At 47.9% G+C, this 23946-nt stretch overlaps 1 protein-coding gene across 2 annotated transcripts in view; it reads right to left on the bottom strand.

Annotated features, from left to right (window-relative positions):
- LOC140712178 (SH3 domain and tetratricopeptide repeat-containing protein 1-like) overlaps nt 1-23946 on the bottom strand; it is a 42477-nt gene that overhangs the window by 4222 nt on the left and 14309 nt on the right. The window contains exons 2-6 of one of the 2 annotated variants that reach the window (XM_073017941.1): nt 8510-8559; nt 6955-8375; nt 3739-3861; nt 2876-3032; nt 1736-1932 (exon numbers count right to left, since the gene is read on the bottom strand). In XM_073017941.1, the coding sequence (XP_072874042.1) occupies nt 1829-1932; nt 2876-3005 (234 nt within the window). In that variant the 5' untranslated portion in view covers nt 3006-3032; nt 3739-3861; nt 6955-8375; nt 8510-8559 and the 3' untranslated portion in view covers nt 1736-1828. Of the gene's footprint in view, nt 1-1735; nt 1933-2875; nt 3862-6954; nt 8376-8509; nt 8560-23946 lie in introns of both variants that reach the window. The other variant, XM_073017940.1, reaches the window with a different exon arrangement.

Here is a 23946-nt window from a genome sequence, read left to right as displayed (position 1 = left end):
TGTGCGTGTGCCTGTGTGTGCGTGTCCGTGTGCCTGTGTGCATGCTTGTGTGTGTGTGTTCGTGTGCCTGTGTGCATGCCTGTGTGTGCGTGTCCGTGTGCCTGTGTGCATGCCTGTGTCTGTGCGTGTGCCTGTGCCCGTGTGCATTTGCGTGTGCATTTCCACGTGCCTGTAGTATGTGCAGCAGCTAGTGAGTGGCAGGCTGAGCCAGGACACACCTAATCCTCCCTATTCCAGGGCTCGCTCTCATGTGGAGACTATAGGGGACCCCATTTTAGGGCAATCGGCCAAGATGCCCATTTACCCCTGCCTCTCTGCCAGCCTTCCAGGCTCCATGCAGCCCGGCTGTTTCTCCCACTCCTCTGGGCCCTGGGTCCAGAGCCTCCTATACAAGGAGGAGGGCGTAGCCTTGAAAAGACAGCCACCCTTGGGGAATTCCAAGGGGGCCTCCCTGTGGGAAGCTGGCCTGCGCTGACAGCATAGTCACGATGAGGCCCAGAGGGCTGTGCATGGGAAGGAGGTGAAGGAGGCCTCTGCCTCTCAACCCCAACCATGGACTTTGGCCTCTCAGGTACTACTTGGCCCTTTCCTTCCTCCTGGACAGGTGGAGTGGGCGGCAGGCTTGACCAAAAGAGATAAAGGCCTCTTCTGGGAGGCCCGTCCCCCTGGGTCCCAGGGGAGCCCCTGAGCGGTGAGCAGCGTCCCTCTGGGTCTGACACGTGGCACCTCCCTGTCTGGCTGGGACTTGCGAGGCCACAGGGACCACTTCTGACCACCAGGTGTCAACAGCACTGGGCGGGGGCCTCCCGGGCAGCCCCAGGCCTGCGGTGGGGGATATGGGGCGGGGTCTTAGGGCTGCCCCAGCTCCTCATGTTGTTCTAAGGTCCCCAAGATCTTGGCCCCAGGACTGGAGTGTCCTGGCCCCTCAGCCCATAAGGAGCACTGACACGGTGCTGGCGCGATGCTGAGGAAGGGCGGTGCCTGCGGGGCAGAGGGGTGGAGACACCCCAGGTCTGAGTCTGCCAGTCCCAGCACTCCACCCCTGCAGGGCTGGGGGCAGACGGAGCACAGCACCTCCCCTCCAGACAGACCCGACCCAGCAAGGCCTCAGCCTGGCTGGCTGGGGCCCTGCCCCACTGCAACTGCTGTGAGTTGGGGTTTCCCCATCTGTGAACCCGATGGTAAGACCCTGGTCCCACCCCACCCTTCCTGGGTGATGTGAAGATTCAAGGTGTCTCGGGACTCCAGGAAGGAGTTGCTCAGTGCAGGCTGGCACCCTGGGCAGGCTTCCTAGAGGAGGCGCCAGGATTTGGGTTGGATCTTGCAACGTGGATTCAATGTGAGGATGATGCCATCCTCCGAAATGTCCTTCTCCCGACCCTGTTTTCTTTGTTACATGCAACTTGACACTCGACTGTCAAGACTCAGCTTTGGTGTCACCTCCTCCAGGAGGGTCCCCCTGACTACAATCCTCCTTCTTTACCCAGAGGCCACCATTGCCCACTCATGTGTCAGCCTCCCTGGCTGAGACTGAGTTCTTGAGGGTGGGGCCTGGCCAGCTTGGGAGCTGGGTTGTATCTGCTAACACTGCCGGCTCCTCCAGCCACGTGCAGAGCTCCAGGGAGGCCACTGGGCCATTCCTAAGGAAGGCTGGAACCCAGGCCTCTGGGGTCTGGGTGGAGATCCCACTCCAAGGGGGCTGAGAACACCCCGAGCCCTGCCCCTCCCCACCCACCTTCAGGTCGTAGAAGATGATGTCACAGAGAACCACGTACACCTTCACGTAGTAGAGGGTCTCCTCGTCGAACTCCAGCGGCGAGTTGCAGAGCTACAGGGTCTTGAGGTAGAAGTGCTCCGCCAGCTTGCCATGGCCCAGCCGATGGTGCAGGGTGGCCAGCCGGTGGTAGGCCACGTGCTCGTTCAGCCGGTCCCCTGGGGTGCAGGCCAAAGGGACAGGTGTGAGGACGTGGCTCTCTGGGGCAGGGAGGGCACAGGCCCCTCAGGAGCAGATATGCAGACCCCGGGCAGCACACCTGGCTTGCCTCCAGGCACCTGCGGTCACCTGGGCAGCTCTGGCCAGTCCCTTCCGGGTTCCCAGACTCACTTTCCCATCTGCAAAGCAGAACTAATAAGGCCTGCCCCTGTCTACTGTGAGGTTTTGGCAAAGTCGGACTTGGATGGCCCAGCTCTGTGCCTACACATAGCCACCTGCCTTTGCTCACTGGTTTTAACCAGGGGAGCCCAAAAGCCATGTAGTCCGGGTGCTCCCGGGCACCCCGGCTCCAGGCAACCCACAGACGTGACATCCGACTCCTCCTGGGTGTGTCACGATCAGAGCCCCCTACTTTGGGGAGTCCGTTGCACACCTACTGTGTACTGGGCCACAGGGCACAAGGCGCTGGGGCATGCGGCCTGCCTAGGGTTCCGTGTCTCTGGAGGGGGACAGACGACCCTGGCACAGCACCAGGGGATGCCCGGCCTTAAGGGGCAGACAGCTGGAAGGGGAACTGGGATTTTATCAGCCAGATAGCCATGTGGTTGATGAGGGTGGGAAGGGCACAAGAGAAAGGGAATGTGCCACTCAGTCTGGCACATACATGGACCAATGAGATGCCTGGCATGTCTGGAAGGCAGAGGGCACACTGGGCAGCCCCTGTGGTCAGCAGCGGGAACAGGCAGAGGAAACAGAGCTCACTGCATGAGAGACCTCGGGCTGTGCCCCACAGCCGGACAGGGAAGCCAGTTGGGCAGATCTGCCTGCCTGGACAGGAGACCAGGAAAATCCAGCAGCTGTTTCAGCTCCTGCCCTGCAGACCTGGAGGTTGGGCTCTGGCAAAGTGTGGGTCCTGGCAGGATGGGGGCTCAGGGGACTTACCCAGAGTGATCCTGAGTGCTAGGGCCACGTAGGCAAACTCCAAGCCCTCCTGGGGCTTCTCCAGTGTGGCCAGGAGTGCCACCAGCTTGTTGCACAGCTGTAGCTGCAGCTCCACCTTGCGGTTCCCCATAGTCACCGCCAGGGCCAGGACCCAGTCCTACCACACAGGCAGGAGGGGTCAGGTTTCCCGCAGCACCCACCTTGCCCAGCGCCCTCCTCAGAGCTCAAACATGTGCTTGGATCTTCCCACGGCCCAGCTACCCCTGCACCTCCACACAGCTCTGTGCTCTGGGATAACACAGAGTTCAGACACCCAAGTTGGGGGATGAAGAGTCACCTGAGGCCCATCCAGCTACACCCGGCAGCCTCAGACCAGCCTCTCCCACCTGGGCACCGGGGGTCTGACTGGGGGAAGCCAGCACTCCTCTCTGCTCTAAAAACACCACATTTATCTGTGCCCAGGGCTGAGCCACACCGTGAGCTCAGAGGAAGGGAGAAGCCATCCCACTTCGGGGTGCATGCAGACCTGGGCCTCCCACTGACATGCTGTGTGTCCTTTGACATGTCCCTGTGCCTCTCTGAGCCTCAGTTTCCTCATCTGAAAGATGGGGACAGGACTTCCCGCTCATGGTTGCTTGAGATAATCAGGTACAAGGGTAGAGCCATTGTCACATCCAGGCCCCGAGCGTTTGTCCCAGGCAGGGGCACGGTCAATATCATTCCCGGTGAGACCACTTGGAAACTTAGCATGTGCATGGGTGGCCCTGCCTCCAGGTGGGAGGCCTCTGCCCTGCCACACCTGTGCCTCAGCCCTCCAGGTGCCTCCCTGAGGCCCACCTACATCAGCCCACAGGCCAGCTCACCCGGTAGAAGGACACGGCTTTCTCCCGCTCCCAGGCCCCATTGAAGAAGATGTCTCCAGCTGCCTCAAACAGCTCCAGCCCCAGGTTGGGGTCGCCTGTGTACAGGACCACATTCTGTGCCACCTGAAAGGAGACAGAAGTTCCCTCAAGACCCACACCTGGCGAGGTGGCCACGCCCACGTTTGTCATCCTCCTTCCTCTCACACACTACAGGTACATCTGAGCATTTTTCAGACCCTGTGCATTAGGGCTGCCCCCACCACTGGCATGAGGACAATGAACTGATGCACCTGAGTGCCAGGAGGTGACTGAGCAGCTGCAGCCCAGGAGCCCGACACCTGTGAATCCTACCACCAGGGCTAGCCCTAGCCCACTCCCTCTGCACTCAAACCAGTCTCTGTGGCCCCCAGATTGCTGGGAGCCCATCCCCTGGCTCCTTTCTGTGTTGCCACATCCCTGCCACAACAACAGTGTTTGTGGGTGGGCCTGGTCCCCTCTTGGCCATGAGCTCTTGATCCCGCTCCTCAACTCAAGGAGGTATACAGCAGGTGCTCAATAATGAAAGCTTCACCAGGCTCGTGGGCTTCACAATTTGTTCCAGATCACACTGTGTTTGGGAAAGCCTCTGAAAACAGCCACTATGACAGATTCTTTTTGTAAGGAGATGTGCCACGTGTCGCTTGGAGCAAGTTCTTCTGTGTGTTAATTGAGTGGTCACATTATTTGAGCATGTGCTGTATACCAGCAGGTGCTGGGCACTGTGAGGGGCCACGCCTCTGCCCTCAGGGAGAAGATGCTGGCCACTGGGGGAGGATGTGAGGGAACCAATTGGAGGGAGGGAAAAGGCACACAAGAGGTGCTCAGCAGTGGCTTAGGAATGAGTGGATGGATGGATGAGTGGATGAGGAGATGTAGACACATGGATGGATGGATGAGTGTGTGGACAGATTAATGTTGGGATGGATGGATGGATGGACGGATGAATGGATGAACGGATGGGTAGGTGGATGGATGGGTGGATGGATGGATAGATGGATGGGTGGAATGATGTGTGTATGTCTGTATGTACGTATGGGTGGGTAGATAATGTATGGATGGGTGGAGGGTAGATGATGTATGTGCATATGGATGGATAGATGGTGGATAGATGAACGTATGGATAAACAAACTGACAGATAGATGAATGGAGGGATGGATTAATAGGTAGATTGGTGGGTGGATGGATGAATGATGGATGGATGGACGAACAGTGAATGGATGGAAGGGAGAAAGGATGGATGATGGTAGGATGGATGGATGGATGAATGGATGGGTGAATGGATGATGGATGGATGGAAGGAGGAACAGGTGGATGGATGGATAATGGAAGCATGGATGGATGATGGATGGATAGATGAATGGATAAATGGATATGTGGATGATGGATGGATGGAAGGATAAAAAGGTGAATGGATGGATGATGGAAGGATGAATGGACAGATAGATGGAACAACAGGTGAATGGATGGATAGATGGGTAAATGGATGGATAAAAGGATGGATGAATGATGGATGGATGAATGGACAGATGGATGGATGATGGATGGATGGATGGATGATGGATGGATGGAAGGATGAACAGATGAATGGATGGATGATGGAAGGATGGATGGATGGATGGATAAACGGATAGATGGATGAATGATGGATGGATGGAAGGATGAACAGGAGGTGAGTAGATGGCTGATGGAAGGATGGATGGATGACAGATGGATATATGGATGAATGGATAAATGGATGAATGGATGAATGGAGTGCAGTGAGAAGTGACCGGGCACTGAGAAGGGCAGACAGGGACTCTACCTCGGTGGCCTGCAGCACTCCTGAGCCTCGGCCTTTACTTTTCTATCTGTACAAGGGATCTAAAGGCCCGTGATTCTAGGCCACAACAGCTCTTCATACACACATACACAAACATCACATGCCTATGTGAAAAGCTGTGACACTTGTCTGATTTCCTGAAGAAGTTATCTTGTATCATTTCTACTCAAGTACTCCACCTCCTTCCAGACAAGTATCTGAGGATGATGGGCTATCCCACAGCAATGTGTGTAACCTCTCCTGCTTATGATCCCTGTTCACATAGCATTTTCCAAAAGCATTTGGTGTGAAGTGACAGAAGAAAGAAGAATAAGGTTCTTTCAGCCCATTCATTCATTCATTCAACAAATATTGACTAACTAACTACGTGCCAGGCACTGGTGATATAACAGGGAACATATATTTTTGTAGGTAGAGACAGACAACCAAAAAGTGTGTTAAAGAGGGATCAATGCTGTAGAGGAAAATACACCAGGAAACAGGAAAGAAGAATACCCCTAGCCACCCTACACTGGGGTGACGCTATCGTCACAAAATGGAAACAGCGGCCGGGCACGGTGGCTCACACCTGTAATCTCAGGTCTTTGGGAGACTGAGGCAGGCAGATCACCTGAGTTCAGGAGTTCAAGATCAGCCTGACCAATACGGCGAAACTCTGTCTCTATTAAAAACACAAAAATTAGCTGGACGTGGTGGCACATGCCTGTAATCCCAGTTACTCAGAAAGCTGAGGCACAAGAACCACTTGAACCTGGGAGGCAGAGGTTGGAGTGAGCCGAGGTCACGCCACTGTACTCCAGCCTGGGTGACAGAGCAAGACTCTGTCTCAAAAAAAGTAAAAATAAAAATAAAATGTAAACAGAGAATAAGATACCAAAAGAAAGAACATGAACGATTAATTGTAACAAAAGCCTTTGTAAGCTGATACTTTCCTTCCTGGATCCTTGTCCCTTACAAATGGGAAAAAACGGCGGGTAGGGGGTAGCATCAAAATGATGTTTTAAGATGGCTTCGGGTTTCAAATGTCTGACAGCCATACCCATATACTTCAAGGAAAAAGTTCTAGCTCTGTAAGCCATCTGGGCAATGGTTTAATGTCTTTTTTTTTTTTTTTTCCAGAGTTTTTAAAATACAGGAAAACGTGTGTGTTTATTTGGCTGCTCTGTGCCCGCACACGTGCTAACTGTGCTAACAGGTTTTTCCATGTTTTGCTGAATTTGCCAGCTTGCCATACACAGGCTTCCATGTCTTATTGTGGGGCAGGGATTTACAAAAAATTGTAAAGGGATTTACAAAAAATTGTAAAAAATTGTGGGGCAGGGATTTACAAAAGACCACACCGAGCATGCACAGTTACCTGAGCATAGAGCCACCAGAGCGAGCTATCCAGGAAGAAACAGGGTCATGGAAGCCTGAGCTTCTACTCCCAGCTCTGCAACTCATTCACCCTATGACCTTGGTGAAGGCTCTTAGCTTCTGTGAGCCACAAGAGAATCACGGGAAAACAGAAGATATGAAAACTGCTCTGCCTTTTTCACAGAACTGCTGAGGGAATAAAATCAGATAATGGATTTTTAAATTCTCTGTGAATTACGAAGCAAAATACAAACGTATGAAATCATTCTTTCCATTAATAACAGCACTGTAAAATTAAGAACAGAGTTAAGACCACAGCATTTTCCATCCCCCGACTCCCGAGAGAAATAGTGAGTCCAGCTGATGTATTTGGGCAACCCCAGTATCTAGGCTTCAAGAGCCTCAAACAGCTCATAAACTCCGACAGTATCACTCCAGCCCAGTGCTCATTAAGTTCTCCAAGACAGCCACTGACAGAAAATACTACAGCTTTTTCAGCTGGGCTTGAAGCCCTCCAAGCTCACAACACAGCTAAACAATGAAGAAGAGGTTTTCTGCCACTAGGCTCAAAAGCTGGCTTTTGTAGATTCCCATAGAAAGAACATTCAAGGGCAGGCATGGTGGCTCATGCCTGTAATCCCAGCAATTTGGGAAGCCAAGGCAGGAGGATCACCTGAGGTCAGAAGTTCAAGAACAGCCTGGCCAATATGGCGAAGCCCCGTCTGTACTAAAAATACAAAAATTAGCCGGGCATGCTGGCGGGCACCTGTAATCCCAGCTACTCGGGAGGCTGAGGCAGGAAAATCACTTGAACTCAGGAGGCCGAGGTTGCAGTGAGCTGAGATCACGCCACTGCACTCCAGCCTGGGCGACAAGAGCGAAACGCCATCTCAAAGAAAAATAAAAAAGAAAGAGCATTCTTTTTTGCTGATGTTAAATTTCCTGTGCTTAACACAGAGAAATCACACAACACTGAAATCCTGAAAAACATATCATAAAAAGCATTTAGTGACTGAAAAGACATTCAATATAACCTGTAACAGTGAGTTCCCCTCCTCTTTCCAGCCAGCTCCACTAACGCTGTGACCCTTAACAATGCTTTCACTAACACAGAGGAAAATTAATAGGACCGCTTACCCCTCTCAGCTGACAGCTAAACCAGTGCTTCTCCCTGGGCTCACTAAAGATGACCTTACCCAAAACCAGGCTGCAACGACCCTGTAGATGTTGACTAACAATTTCAAAATTCCCATGTTCTTTGTCCACTCTTAAGGAAGATGAACTGAAGCCAGGTGTCTCCAAGTCAGAACTAACAGCTACTTGGGAGGCTGAGGCACAAGAATCACTTGAACCTGGGGGGAGCACATTGCAGTGAGCCGAGATCACACCACTGTACTCCAGCCTGGACCACAGAGCAAGACTCTGTCTCAAAAAAAAAAAAAGAAAAAAGAAAATTAATTTAAATTGTGTTTTCACATGGAGCCCATGTTCCCAGAACACAAGCCCTGCTCTATGCTCCAAGCGCTCACAGGGTGCCCCTTTATCTTAATACTCACCATATTCCATGGCAGCCATTGGCACGTGTCTGTCCATCGCACTAGACTTCCTGTGCATGAGGCAGGGATCATATATTATTACCTTTCTGTCCCCAATGTCTGGCCTAGAAGACACTCAGTAAATGATTACTAAGTCAGTTACTAAGATATGTTAAACTTGTATTAACAAAGTTGATTTAATAAGTTTGCCAATGCAGCATTCATACCACACAGCTTAAATCTCAACCTGCAGATTTATCTTGTGTTCTGCTAGATTATCACCTATTAAGATTCAGGAGACACCTAGTATGTGCTAGGCGTTACTAATTGCTGGGGACCTAGCACTGACAAAACAACATTCCTTGTTCAAAGAGAAGTTCTAGTATAAAGAGGAACAGAAGGAACAGGCTAGATTGATGAGAGAGCTAAGAAAAGGACAGGCTGCCATGGGAAGCACCTGGTCTTGTCTGGATGGTACATAGTTAACGAAGTCTGAGTGCTGCGTATAGCATAAGATCATCTCCTCCAAAGAAGCGAATGAAGCTTTGATTCCCCAGTACCAGAAGTCACCATAAAGGTACGTACAGCCACATGCTTAGTGTAGGAAGTGAAACCAAACAAACAAACAAAGCTCCAAGTTCCAGAGGCAACGGTCCAATTATGAAATCCTCTGGCTACGTTCAATTGAAATTCAAGGTATTCCAGCGGCCAATATTTAAGTAATAAATTACCCCAACCACTTAAAACTAAAGTAGTCTTTGGTTCAAGGGGTAAGGGTATACTACCTTTTACAAATTTATTAACTCTTAATATTTACATTTAAATATGATGATGGTGGCGTAATAATAACTTTACTGAGTAGGTACGATGTGTTAGGCACCAAACTAAGCACTTTACACACACATTTGCACGATCCTCTGAGATGATAATGACCCCTTGTCATCCCATTTCATAGATGAAAGTCAGGTTTATATAAGCTTAAAAACTTGCCCCAAATGACACAGCCAGTTAGCAAAACCCAGGCAGCCCGACTCCAGAGGCCTTGTTTAAAGAAGTAATATTTATAAACTGTCCAGCACAGCAGTGGTACAAACAAGAGTTCAATAAATGCCTAAAGGGTACTTCATACCCAAAATCGTTTCCCACCAATCAAACCACACTTACTCTGGTTCTGCACAACCAATTGTCAAATCATTGTTCCATGAAGAAAAGGTGGAATGGGTAGAGATCAGAATAGAGTGAATAACTGGTAAATATACTTCATGACAGGTAGTAACAGAAGGTGGCATTTAGGCTATTTCCACATTTGTTTGCATAACACTTTTTTTCACAGTTCTAAAGCACAAGAACCATTCTAAGCTGGTGAAAGCATAAGGCATGTCTATGATCCAGGACTCCAATTCACTGCGGATCAGTGGATTTCAACCTTTACGGTATATCAGAACCACCTGGGGGTTTTTAACAGCACTACAGCTGCCCAGGCTCCATTCCTGCAGATTCTATTTCAACTGGTCAGGAGTAAGCACACATGCTTTTTTCACAGCCCCCCAGATGCAGCTAAGTTTGCAAACCACTGACCAAGACGCTCTCACACTTCCGTTCAGTTCAACACACACTCACTGAGATTCTAAGCACTATGAATCGGGCTAAGTTAACAAGTCAGGCTCCACTCCCTAATAATATTGGCAAACAAACCAACATCAGAGATTTATTCCAGTCCAAACCAAATAAATGGCCGGGTGAAAAAAATGCCCAGGCAACGTTTGCCACACAAAACAACTTCCTGTATCTTCCCAGTCAGTAGCCTAGAGACTGACTCTGAGCCATAAGAATTCAGAATCAGGGGAAAATGCCAGTCTGAGGCATCTGCCACACTCCTAGCGCACCCCCAAAAGCGCCCAGCTACATTTCACACCCACTGTCCTAACAGGGGTCGAAATAGGGAAGAGCAGTGCCATACAGAAAACAGAGCCTGCTGGGGGCCAAAAGGCTGGGGAATTCCAGTCCTAGCCCTGCTACCGATCGGTCTGGTCACTTCTCTCTGGTCCTGGTGTGGCCAACAGTTACATGAGAGGGTGAGGCATAAAAACACAGATGTCAGGCAAGCTCCAGCATCCAAAATACATGGAAATTAAAAAGCATTAAGGTGATATCAAGGAATATATGCCATCAACCAGAAAAGTAACTGAAGTATTCCTTTTCCCATTCATAAGAAATCAAAAGTGGAAGCAGAAAATTGAGCAATCAGCCTACCAAGTTGACTGGGGCAACAGAAGACACTCACGGATTCTGCTCACAACAGCGGGGTGACAGAACAACACGAGAATGGCAGAGCATCCCTCTCTCCTCTGTCCACCCATGCCACCAGCACTTGAGTGCGTCCACACGCAGCGCCCAGTCTCCTGTTCCACTGACGCCAGCGTCCACTCACTGCAAGCCTACTAAGTGCCACATGTGCTATGATGCTCCCTCATCTCATCACCACAGACATCCCTGCTGGAGGTGAGTACGTGACAGATGAAAATCACGAAGGCCTAGGGAGGTTGAGACCCGCATTCCCACTGCAGTGAGGGTGTGCTTGAGAGGGACCCCACGGCTGGGCTCTCCATGCTGCTCTCCTCAGTAATCACTCCAGACCAGAGCAGCGAGGGGGAGTTTTCTCCCTCTCACTATTTTCAGCCCCTTGGCTGACCCAGCATTCCCCAGAAAGCTATCCAGTTCTGGCAGCTCTGAGGCCACAAAGCCATAAACGCACGGGACACACAGCCCATCTGTCTCTAACGGGTCTTTTACTTGTCATGCTGGTCATTTCTAAGAGCAGATGGGTTAAGAAAGACTTGGCAAGTTACCACGAAATGACCGCTCCACTCCTCCCTGGGGGAAGGCTGACTAGCGAGCAGTCAGGCCGGCTTTCTTCCCCCACTCCCTGCATTCCTGTCCCTAAGGAGCCACAGACAATCCCACCAAATATAGGCAGGAGACAGCCACCTCCTTCCTACAGCTGGAGGGGGAAGGGTCCTCTAGGGCCTTTCTAACTGCATGAAAACCAAACTGTGAGCTGTACTGACCCGGGCCTCGCCCATGTTGCAGGCATGTACGACACAGGTGCCCAGTGGTATCATCAGGCAGAACTACGAATGTGCTTTCCATCGTTTTCATACAATGATTCCAGAACCGCTATCCACACAGCTCCATTTCTCACACATACGACGTGCTTCACGGATTACACAGCATGTTCACCATGCCCCTCATCCACTCCTCCCAGCAGCCTTGTGTGATCCCTTCAGTATGCTTCCTCATCTCCATTTCTTTTTTTTTTTTTTTTTTTTTTTTTGAGACGGAGTCTTGCTCTGTCGCCCAGGCTGGAGTGCAGTGGCCGGATCTCAGCTCACTGCAAGCTCTGCCTCCCGGGTTTACGCCATTCTCCTGCCTCAGCCTCCCGAGTAGCTGGGACTACAGGCGCCCGCCATCTCGCCCGGCTAGTTTTTTTGTATTTTTTAGTAGAGACGGGGTTTCACCGTGTTAGCCAGGATGGTCTCGATCTCCTGACCTCGTGATCCGCCCGTCTCGGCCTCCCAAAGTGCTGGGATTACAGGCTTGAGCCACCGCGCCCGGCCTCCATTTCTTAAGAAATCGAGTTTCTGAGATTATGAAACCAAAACTTTCCCAAGAATATCCAGCTAGTGTTAGAATCAGGATATGAGGGCTTCTGATTCTAGAACCATTATTTGTGCCACTGTTCCACATGGGCCCCTCCAGGGATTTCTGCCTGATCTTGAAATGCAGACAGCAAATCTGTCTCTCTAGAGTCCTGGGGTTCCCTATAGACAAGAAGTCAAACTTCTAACAGAAAGCTTATACTTTTTTGGAAGGCTACCTGGGATCTTTCTTTTAAGTTAGTTTGTTCATGTTTTGGAAAGATTATTCCAACGGCAAAGTGGGGCATGAAGTGTAGAAAGGATTCCATGATGAGGCAGAGAAACAATTCGGTGGCTCTTACAACAGTTCAAATGAGGCATGAGGCGCAACCAGAAAGGACAGAGGGATAATGCATTGGAAAGAAATGCAAAATGAAGTCCACTCAGACCCAGGATGGAAAAAAGGAGATAAAGCATGATGGTGGTTTCTAGTTGGAAAGACTGATGAACAAGGATGTCATTAACTACTGCAGAGTGGTATCTGGGGCCTGGGGGCACCAGTTTGTTTAACCATTCAGCTGCTGAGCAGTCTCCGGGCTGTTTCCAGTTTCTAGCCTTCATAAATAATGCTGCTGTGAACAGATACATAAAGGTTTTTGTGTGAACATAAGTCCTCATTTCTCTGGGATAACTGCCCATGACTGTGAGTGCTGCGTCCTATGGCAATTGCACATTTAGTTTTTTAAGAAACTGTCAAGCTGTTTTCCAGAATGGCTGTACCATCTTCCATTCCCATCAGCCAACTGTGAGTGCTCCCGTTTCCCCGCATCCTCACCAGCATTGGTCTTGTTACTACTTTTTATTTTAGGCATTCTGATAGGTGTATTGTGATGTGGCTTTAGTGTGCATTTTTCTGATGGCTGATGATGTTGAACGTCTTTTCATGTGCTTATATGTTATCTGAAATGTCTCTTCAGGTCTTTTATTCATTTTTAAAGTAGATGATTTGGTTTCACTGCTGAATTTTGATAGTTCTTTATATATTATAGATACGAGTCCTTTATCAGACATGTGGGTTTCAAATAGTTTCTCCCAGTCTCTAGCTCCTCTTTTCATCTTTATTTTGCATTTTATATTTTAGTCCATGATCCATTTTGAGTTAATTTTTGAACGAGGCATGAGGTTTAGAGCAGAGTTCAGGTTTTTTTCCTATGAATAATCAGGTAGCCAGTAAATTTTTTTAACAGACAAGGTCTCACTCTGTCACCCAGGCTGGAATGCAATGACAAGATCAGAGCTCACTGCAGCCTCAACTCCTGGGCTCAAGTTATCCTCCTGCCTCAGCCTCCTGGAGTAGCTGGGACCACAGACAGGTGCCACCACGACCAGTTAATTTTTTTAGTTTTTGTAGAGACAGGGTCTTGAGCCATGTTACCCAGGCTGGTGTGGAACTCCTAGGCTAAAGTCATCATCCCACTTATATGGGGCCAGGCAGTGGCACATGACTGTAATCACAACACTTTGGGAGGATGAAGCAGGAGAATCACTTGAACCCAAGAATTCCAGACCAGCCTGAGCAACAGAGGGAGGCCCTGTCTCTGCAAAAAATTTTAAACATTAGCTGGGCATGGTGTTGTACACCTGTGGTCCCAGCTACTTGGGAGGCTGAGGTGCGAGGATCTCTCGAGCCTATGAGGCTGAGGCTGCAGTGAGCCATGATCGCACCACTACACTCTACACTCCAGCCTGGGAGAAAGTGAGACCCTGTCTCAAAAAAAAAAAAAAAAAAAAAAAAAAAAAAAAAGGCTAGAGCATCCCCCATATTAAAGATAGGTATTGTCGTTTTGAAAATTTAATTACAGTTATATAATGGACATATGTAAAATGTCCAGTTTGAAAGCCTGAAAAATATATAACTCTAAGTATTCTTACTTTAAAATTCTGATTCCTACCAAAGATATCGCATACTGTTTACGTAAGTATCACAATGCGTGGACAACTGAAAATGTGTACGAGGGAGAAAAATGAGCATGTATGCCTATTAATTAAGGTATATTTCCCCCTCATTACACAAAAAGTCATCACGGCAAACCTCTGTGACTGTATCTAAAGCAAGCCTACAATTTTACTTCTCTGTATTATAAAATGCAAGGCTAAAATTCAAATACTAAACATTTCCTGAAGCCAAGGGTAGTTTACTTAAAATAAATGCTTAGGGTCTATATCAAAAACATGAAAAAGCTAGCTACTTAGCCATTGCAATCTAAGTTCAGCTTTTTCTTCTTTAATTGACACATAATTGTGTACTGTACATACGTATGGAGTACACATAGTGATGTTATAATACATGTAATGTATGTGATCAGTGTAATTAGCATATCCACCATCTCAAACATTTATCATTTCTTTGTGTTGGTAACGTTCAATACCCTTCCTCCAATTATCTGGAACTATACATTCTTTTTTTTTTTTTTTTTTTGAGACAAAGTCTTGCTCTGTTGCCCAGGCTGGATTGCAGTGGTGTGATCTCAGCTCACTGCAACAAATGCTTCCCAGGTTCAAGCTATTCTCCTGCCTCAGCCTCCCTGGCAGCTGGGGTTTCAGGCACCCACCACTATGCCCAGCTAATTTTTGCATTGTTAGTAGAGATGGGGTTTAACCACGTTGGCCAGGCTGGTCTCAAACTCTTGACCTTAGGTGATCCACCCACCTCAGCCTCACAAACTGCTAGGATTACAGGCATGAGCCACCGCGCCCAGCCTGAAACTGTATATTCTTGTTAACTATAGTCATCCTGTGTTATAGAACACTAGAACTTATTCCTATCCAGGTAGAATTTTGTATCCTTTAACAAATTTCTCCCTATCTCCCTCTTCCCCGACCCTTCTCACCCTCTAGGATCCTCTGTCTACTTTCAACTTCCGTGAGATCCACTCTTTTTTGCCTTCCACATAAGAGAACATGTGCTGTGTAACTTTCTGTCCCTGGCTTATTTCATAATATCTTCCAGTTCCATCCACGTTGCTGAGAATAACACGACTTCATCCTGTGTTATGGCTGAATAGTACTCCACTGTGTATAAACACCACGTTTTCTCTATCCATCATCTGCTGTTAGACACCGAGGCTGATTTCATATCTTGGCTATGGTGAACAGTGCTGCAGGAAACACAGAGGTGCAGATGCCCCTCCGACACTGATTTCCTTTTCTTTGGGTATCTACACTGTAGTGGGACTGCTGGATCACTCTGTAATTTCATTTGCAGTTTTCTGAGGAACCTCCATACTGTTTGCCATAGTGGGTGCCCTAGCTTACTCTTACTCTTTTTCTTCTTTCTCTTGGAGACAGAGTCTCACTGTTGCCCAGGCTAGAGTACAGTGGTGCAATTTTGGCTTGCTTACTGTAGCATCTGCCTCCCGAGTTCCAGTGGTTCTCATGCCTCGTCCTCCCGAGTAGCTGGGATTACGGGCGCCCGCCACTGCACCCGGCAAATTTTTGTATTTTTTAGTAGAGATGGGGTTTCACCACGTTGGCCAGGCTGGTCTTGAACTCCTGGCCACAAGTGACCCGCCCACCTGAGCCACCCAACAGTGCTGGGATTACAGGTGTGATCCACCGTGCCCAGCTAATTTTTGTGTTTTTAGTAGAGACGGGGTTTCACCATGTTGGCCAGGCTGGTTTCAAACTCCTGACATCAGGTGATCTGCCCGCCTCGGCCTCCCAAAGTGCTGGGATGTCAGCGTGCGCCCCGCGCCCAGCCAGCTGCTTTAGGTTACACCCCCCTATAGTGTGTAAGAGCTCCCTTTTCTCCATATCCTCGCCAGCACTTGTTATTTTTTGTCTTTTTGATAATACCCATCCTAACAGGTGAGAGGATACCTCACTGCGGTTTTTGATTTGCATTTCTCTGATTATAAGTGATACTGAGCATTTTTTTCACATATTTTTTGGCCATTTGTATGTCTTCCTTCAAGAAATGTCTGTTCGGTTGGGTGTGGTGACACAAACCTGTAAGCCTAGCACTCAGAATGCTAAGGCAGGAGGACAGCTTGAGCCTAGACCAGCCTAGGCAGCATAGCAAAACCCTAGCTCAAAAAAAAAAAAAAAAAAAAAAAAAAAGAAGTATCTGTGTCTGTTCAGCTTTTTGAACTCCAAAAATTAAGAGCCCATTTTGGAATCGGACGACCTGCCTGATTCAGAGACAATCTGTGTTTGTTTCTACTCTGCTACTTCCTATGTGACTTTGGGAAGTTCCCTTAGCCACTTTGAGCTCAACTTCCTCAACATTAACTAGGAATAAGTACCACCTGCCTCTGCTGGTTAACGCTGAGGACTGAAAGGAGAACCTCCACGACGCCACTTCACAATGCCGCCTGGCGGAAGTCCCTCAATGCGGGACTGGTAGGATCATCTGAAGCTAAGTACAACTTTCCTTTCCACTGTCCTAGGCCCACTCTGCATACGATTAGCAAGGAATAGCGAATAAAGGAAACCAAAATAACTACTTAATTTTTAAAAAGTGGGGGTGGTGGCAAAATAGGAGGGAGAGGAGGGGAAGGAAAAGCAGCTGGTCATAAGTTCTAGTCCAGGACTCATGCCCGGCCTCCTCACTCAGGCAATCACCAGTCCCCACCTCCTGGGGAGGGTACTTTCTCCACTGGCTTCACCCACATGGAAGGCACTGCCACAGGTGTTCAGTAACCAGGAGCACCTTGAAATGGGCAATGTGCTTTGGGTAGGAGACCTACAATTTCCCCAAAGAAACCACGGCACAAAAGTGACCCACATAGGAGGCATCAATGGCTGTAAATACTTGATGGCAAAAACTGATGTCATACCTTCTGTACAGGAGACACACACCCAAATAAAACTTGCCAAAATAGCAGAGAAAAAAATACAGCAGACATCCAGTGCCATTTTGTTACTGAAGTATTTATATCCCAAAGCCAGGGACCTCTCTGGAACAGTCTTTATTTCCACGTTTCATGGAAGATGTTTGAGTGCACTCACGTGTGTCTCAACAAACTTCCAGTCCCTGCTCTAAACCCTGTGGCTCCTCAGCAAAACCCAAAAACAAGTATCAGTTTTCCTTCCAAATAGGAAATTTCCTGACCTAGTGAAACCAGCATCAAATCCACTTATTATGAGATAGCTGATTACAGGCGAAGCCCTCTAGTCCCAGGATGACTCCCCTCCTGCAGGAGTGGGAAGGATGGGCATAGCATTGGCCTGCCAGACCACATCTCCAGGCAGTTTGAAACCATGGCTGCTCAGGTGAGCCATGATACAAATCAAAACCAAGTATCTCTGAAAAGTGTACATGTCAAGAACCAGATCTCGGACCAGACTCAGCAGAAATGGATGTTGCAAGGTTTGTTCAGAGACCTCCTCTCCATGCCCCCTCTACCCAAGACCTCCCTTCTTGCACTAGGGACCCAGAGCCAATGGACCGCTCCCTTACCTCTAGCCCAGTGCATTTTCAGGAACAGCTCCCAGACTGTACCAGACCCTGGAATGTATTCAATGAATGCACTATTTCTTGAAATGATCATAAATCACCTGACTATAACAATTGTTTTAAAAGTGTTCTCTCTCTCCCTCGGGAATCGTGCCATGAGTTTGAGCAAGCAGCTTTGCTTCTCTCTACTGCAATTCTATCATTTGCAAAATGTTAACAATTACCGTGTTCACCCATAGCATTGTTGTAAAAAGCCTTAAGACCCACTTCATGTAGCCTGCCTGGAGCACAGACCCTGTCACGTGGTAAATGCCCACTGAAGGTGAGTTATCTGTAGCTATTATTACCTGCCACTCCAGCGAACAAAAGGAGTCGATCAGATCTCATCGTATCACCATGAAAGGATGTCCATATAGACTGCGGAGTGGGATAGGGGGACTCAATGTTTATCAGGTACTATTTTGTTTTTTACAATGATGTGTACATATATATTTGTAGGTACACTGGAAAAGATCTGGAAGGAAATACACCCAGTGTTAATAGTGACTACCCCAAAGACACATTCACCCAAACACACAACAGAAAAACACTCACCATCTTTCTGTCTTCCATATCATTTGAACTATTTTCAATAAGCATCTATGGCTTTTGTAAAGTTTTTGAAAGGAATTTATTGCAATTTTTTCTGGAGAAACAAGCAGGAGCATGAAAAAGGTGGAAACCGAAGGTAAAATGGAATGGGACTCAATGGAATTGAGTCCAAGCCAGGCTCAGCAGGCCCACGAACCACGCACCTCTCACTACAACTCAACACCAGCTCTCTCTTCTCTTGGTCCAATGGCCCAAGACTTAGAGATAAAATGTTTATTGTGATCACATCAATCACACCAAGGAGCTTGGAACCACCCTTTCAAACTCTTCTCCTTGTGTGTACCTGCCCGGGGCTGTTAGCTTTCCTCCTGTGTCTTTGGCTGGCCTGTAATTCCCTAGTGGTGGAAATGCACCCTGACACTTAGCCATCATCCCCACAACACTCAGCACCGCATAGAGAACAGGGCAGTGAAGCCCACTCGGACTGTGATTCTACTTATAAAGCAAAGTACCAGGGGCCAGATGTGACTTGTCTTTGGTAACTCACCAGCTCTTGCTTGAACCAGAACAAAGCCAGGTCTCCTGATGCCCAGAAAAGAACTAGTGCCTGTCCCACTAGAAACGTGGTGAAAATATTTGCTTGCTGTGAAAAGATGCACTACTGGAGAAGATGGGTACAACTTCTCATGGAGCCACTCAGCCCAGATCACCAGGAAACAGGGCTGCCGGATGAGACACTCGGCCCAGATCACCAGGAAACAGGCCTGCTGGATGAGACACTCAGCCCAGGTCACTAGAAAACAGGTCTGCCAGATGAGACACTTGGCTCAGGTCACTAGGAAACAGGTCTGCTGGATGAGACACTAAGCCCGTCCACCAGAAAGGAAATCTGGCTGGGCAGTGGAGGGAAATTCACCCAGGTTACCCCGGCCCAATGGCAGCAACAGCATGAACAAAACAAAAAATACCAGACTGGAAAGCCGTAGCCTGGCTAGCAAATTCGAAACAGAGCCACAATCCTAGCAGCACGCATCACTACAACACAGAGCTTCCGTCAGTGTGCGCACACTGTAAGTAGAAATGTCAAATGTCCATGTTTTTGGAACAAGGGGGCTATTTGTGTGTGTGTGTGTGATGTCAAACAAAACAGCTGAGAAGAAGCTGTTGGCAAGGAAATAGAAATAGGCGCCCTTACACATTGACAGTGAGATAACGGTATGGCCCTAACGGAAGGGAATCCGGCAACACCCATCAACATTTAAAATGCGCAGAACCCTGGATCCCACAATTCCATTTCTAGCAATGCATCCTATGAACATATTCACACAAATATGCAAGAATTATGTACAACTCAGCATTGATTAATCCAAACGGTTGGGAACAACCTAAATACTTACTAGTGGGGAACTGGTGGAGAACCGTGTTTATCTTATGCCAACATCTGTGTTTTTAAAAACAAGACACATAGGCTGGGCACAGTGGCTCATGCATGTAATCCCAGCACTTTCAGAGGCTGAGGGAGGTGGATCACGAGGCCAAGATATCCAGACCATCCTGGCCAACATGGTGAAACCCCGTCTCTACTAAAAATACAAAAATTATCTGGGCGTGGTGGCACACATCTGTAGTCCCAGCTACTCAGGAGGTTGAGGCAGGAGAATCGCTTGAACCTGGGAGGCGGAGGTTGCAGTGAGCTGAGATCACGCCAGCCTGGTGACAGAGCAAGACTCTGCCTTGGAAAAACAAACAAGCAAACAAACAAACAAAAACTGGCAACAGTGGTCACAGGCCAGTGATGGGAGTAGGACTGCCTTTCACTCTCCAGGACCTTTTCAATGTCACTCATATTACATATTCAAAATACATGACTACAGTAAATATTTTCAAAGTAACTATGAAAAACTGGGGAAATAATATCTAACACACAGGGCTGCTGCATAATTAAAGGATGAAAACCATTAAGCACTATCAGAGTTCAAAGGAAGATTATTTCTAGCTTGGATGTCAGAGCGGGGATCATGTAAAGGAAGTATTTCAAGTCTTGAAGGATGGAGAACATTTAAAGAGGCAGAAGTGTGGAGATGATGTCCCAGATGGAGATAAGAACATAGGCGAAGACGATGAAGAGATGAGAAGGTATAAATTCTAAGTGCAGCTCTCAGGCTGGGCTTCAGAACAGGGCTTAGGCAACAAGCTGGAGAGCAAGACTTATGGCGGAAATGGAAACACTGAAACCCAAACTTGCATGTCACGCCCGGATCATGAGCCTTGAATGCCAAGCCAGGGAACCCCTCCTTGATCTTAACAATGAAAAATCACTGGGCCGGGTGTGGCGGCTCATGCCTGTAATCCAGTGCTTTGAGAGGCTGAGGCGAGAGGACTGCTTGAGGCCAGGAGTTTGAAACCACTCTGGACAACACAGCAAGACTCTGTCCTTACAAAAAATTTAAAAATTAGCTAGGCAGGACAGCACACCTGTAGTCCCAGCTACTCAAGAGGCTGAGGTGGATCACTTGAGCCCAGGAATTCAGGGTTACCGTGAGCTGTGATGGCAAGCCTGCATTCCAGCCTGAGCAACAGAGCAAGGGCATGTCCCAAAAATCAAATCAAATGAAAGAAAATCACTACAAGTTTGTATAAAGTATAAAATCATACCATATATGATTTAATCCAGCTATATAAGTTAGAGGGGGAAAAGAGAAATTAGGAAGCTATTATAAGAAGACAAGACTCAACTAAGACATGAGCAAAGGCCCTGGGCTCACAGTGTTATCTTTATATAAAGGAATGAACTACCACATTTATTTTCATGGCATCCCCAAGTTAAATACAGGTTACAGTATTCTGGAACCATCTCTGTATCAGTCAAATTACATGGCCATAATATCATAGGCAAATACCATAAAAAACACCATAGGCTGTGTGGTTTAAACATTAGTTTATTTCTCACAGCTCTGGAGGCTGAAAGTCCAAGATCAAGGTGTCGGGCAACTCAGTTCCAGGACAGGGACCTCTTCCTGGCTTGCAGACAGCCACCTTTCTTCTTGTTTCCTCACACCAGGGCAGTGGGAGCTCTCTGCTTTCTTTTTTTTTTTTGAGACAGAGTCTCCACTCTGTCACCAGGCTGGAGTGCAGTGGCACAATCTCAGCTCACTGCAACCTCTGACTCCCTGGTTCAAGCAACTCTCCTGCCTCAGCCTCCCGAGTAGCTGGGATTACAGGCACATGCCACCACACCCAACTAATTTTCATATTTTTAGTAGAAACAGGGTTTCAGAATGGTCTCAATTTCCTGACCTCGTGATCTGCCCACCTCAGCCTCCCAAAGTGCTGGGATTACAGGTGTGAGCCACCACACCCGGCCTGGTTTCTCTTCTTCTAAGGGCACTAATCCTGTCAGACCAGGGCCCATGCTCATGACCTCATCTAACCCTAATCACCTTCCAAAAATCCTATCCCCTAATACCATCACACTGGCAGTTTGGGCTCCAGTACAAGAATCTGGAGGAGACATAAACATTCAGTTTATAACAATTTCTTTTCAATCCTGTTGAAAAAAACAATGAGTAGGCGACAAAGTACCTTATATATAAGCAAGTAAGGACTTTTCATATTTCTGCGAACACATTAAGGTCAATTTAAAATGTCTGATAACAAGAGTCAGAAGCAGAGATAAATGAAAGTTAGTTACTCTGCATTTTAGGCCCACATTGAGTTGTCTTCCAATGACATTGTGGCACAAAGAACACTGTTTTCTATTCCTGGTTTTGCCACCAAAGAAGCTGGAACATTTCCCTGTATTTCCGTTTATCTTGAAAACCACTGGGCTGACCTAGCAGACCTCAAAGGTCCCTTCCATTCACAAATTCCACAAATAACTTCCTACCAACAGAGGCTACACAAATAAACCACACTGACGAAGGGGAAAGCTAACACTAGCAAACAATGAGATACACACAAGACAAGACGTATAGAGAAGTGGATCAACCACAAACTGGTGGACGATGAGCCAGTGGTGGATAAAAACACATTCCCTAACGATGCACAGAGAGGCAATGGCACCTAGGTAGTATTGTTGAAGATTTCCTATTTTACATCTTCAAGATAAATGGCCCCATTGTTTACATTCATTCTGATTAAATGTGAACGTGAAAACTTCCTCCAGGGGACACAGACAACTAAAAAGTTCCCAATGTATCCAATTTGTCATTTGATATTTTTACTGACAAGAAAAATGAGGGACTGAATATACAAACAGACCATGCCTGATCTTATGTATAAAGACAGAACTCAGACCACAACCGGTAGCTGCCCACCCAGGGAACCAATCCCCTATCTACAGTCAACAGCCAGGAGGCCAGCCAGGCTAGCACATCAGACAGGAAGCCAGACTGCTCTCTCTCCACAACCCAGAAACTAAACCACAACTCTGTCCCACATGGCCAGGACTTGACTCAAAACTGACAGCCACCCTAATTGTGGCCCCTATTTCCAGTTAGGATCATTCAGAGAAAGCCATATACACCCCTAACCAATGACATAGGGCACCCCACTTCTGCACAGCCACCTCCAGCCCCCAGAACAGCCTCCACTGGGAGCCGTTGTTTTCCATCCTGACGCTTCCCCACTCCTCATCTGTCACTCACTCGCATGTCAGTCTCTGCCACACGCAAGTGACGGTGCCGACTCCCTTGCCACAGCAGCTCTGAGAAAGTCGCCTCTGCCTGTCTCATGTGGGCGGCCTTCCTTTATTTCCCCCAAAGAATAAGTCTTAAATGAGGGGCTTCTCTCCATATGGCCAAGCTATACAATTCAGAAGCCCAGCATGGCAGATTCCAAGCCTGGAAAGACCATACACCCCTCAGGTCCTCTTTCCACAAAACACAGTTTCCTTGAGTTCTTAGTCACTCCCCACCAACCAGGGAAGGAACCACGTGTTATGGAAAGATCAAGGGCTTTGAAGTCAAGCTTTTGAGTTCATCAAGTACTTCATCTTTCCACTTAAGAAATTGCATGGCCTTGGCCAGGCGTGGTGGCTCACACCTGTAATCCCAGCACTTTGGGACGCTGAGTTGGGTGGATTACCCAAGGTTGGGAGTTCAAGACCAGCCTAACCAACATGGAAAAACCCCGTCCCTACTAAAAATACAAAATCAGCCTGGCATGGTGGTGCATGCCTGTCATCCCAGCTACTCGGAAGGCTGAGGCAGGAGAATCACTTGAACCTGGGAAGCAGAGGTTGTGGTGAGCTGAGATGGCGCCATTGCACTCCAGCCTGGGCAGGAAGAACAAAACTCTGTCTCAAAACAACAACAACAAAAACAAACAAACAAACAAAAAACAAATGACGTGACCTTGAACAATTTTCTTAACTTCTCTAAGCCTCTATCTTCATCTTCAATAAAATAATTTTACCTCCAAGATTGCATTAAATGTAATCCCACATGTAAAACAGCTGACAAATATTACGGGCCCAACAGCTGTGTGATCCTACTGCCGCCCCACTTTATCCCAAGGGAGAAGCATAAAATGTCCAGAAAAAGTCTGTTGATCCCTACACCTCAACATCCTGTGTTCACACAAGGCGCAGTGACATCCAGACTTACCAGGGTCACCCAAATACAAGACATGTTTTGATTTTTCAACTTAGGTACACATGGCTTCTAACATTCACCATATATGATCCATAATTTAGAAGAGATTTTCCTACACTACCCCGTGGTTCTATTTTAGCAGACTTAGATGTGCCATAATAGCTCACTCTCTTAAGC

The sequence above is a fragment of the Chlorocebus sabaeus genome, chromosome 8, assembly GCF_047675955.1.
Source record: "Chlorocebus sabaeus isolate Y175 chromosome 8, mChlSab1.0.hap1, whole genome shotgun sequence".
Lineage (NCBI taxonomy): Eukaryota > Metazoa > Chordata > Mammalia > Primates > Cercopithecidae > Chlorocebus > Chlorocebus sabaeus.
This window is presented reverse-complemented; position numbering and strand designations above follow the sequence as displayed.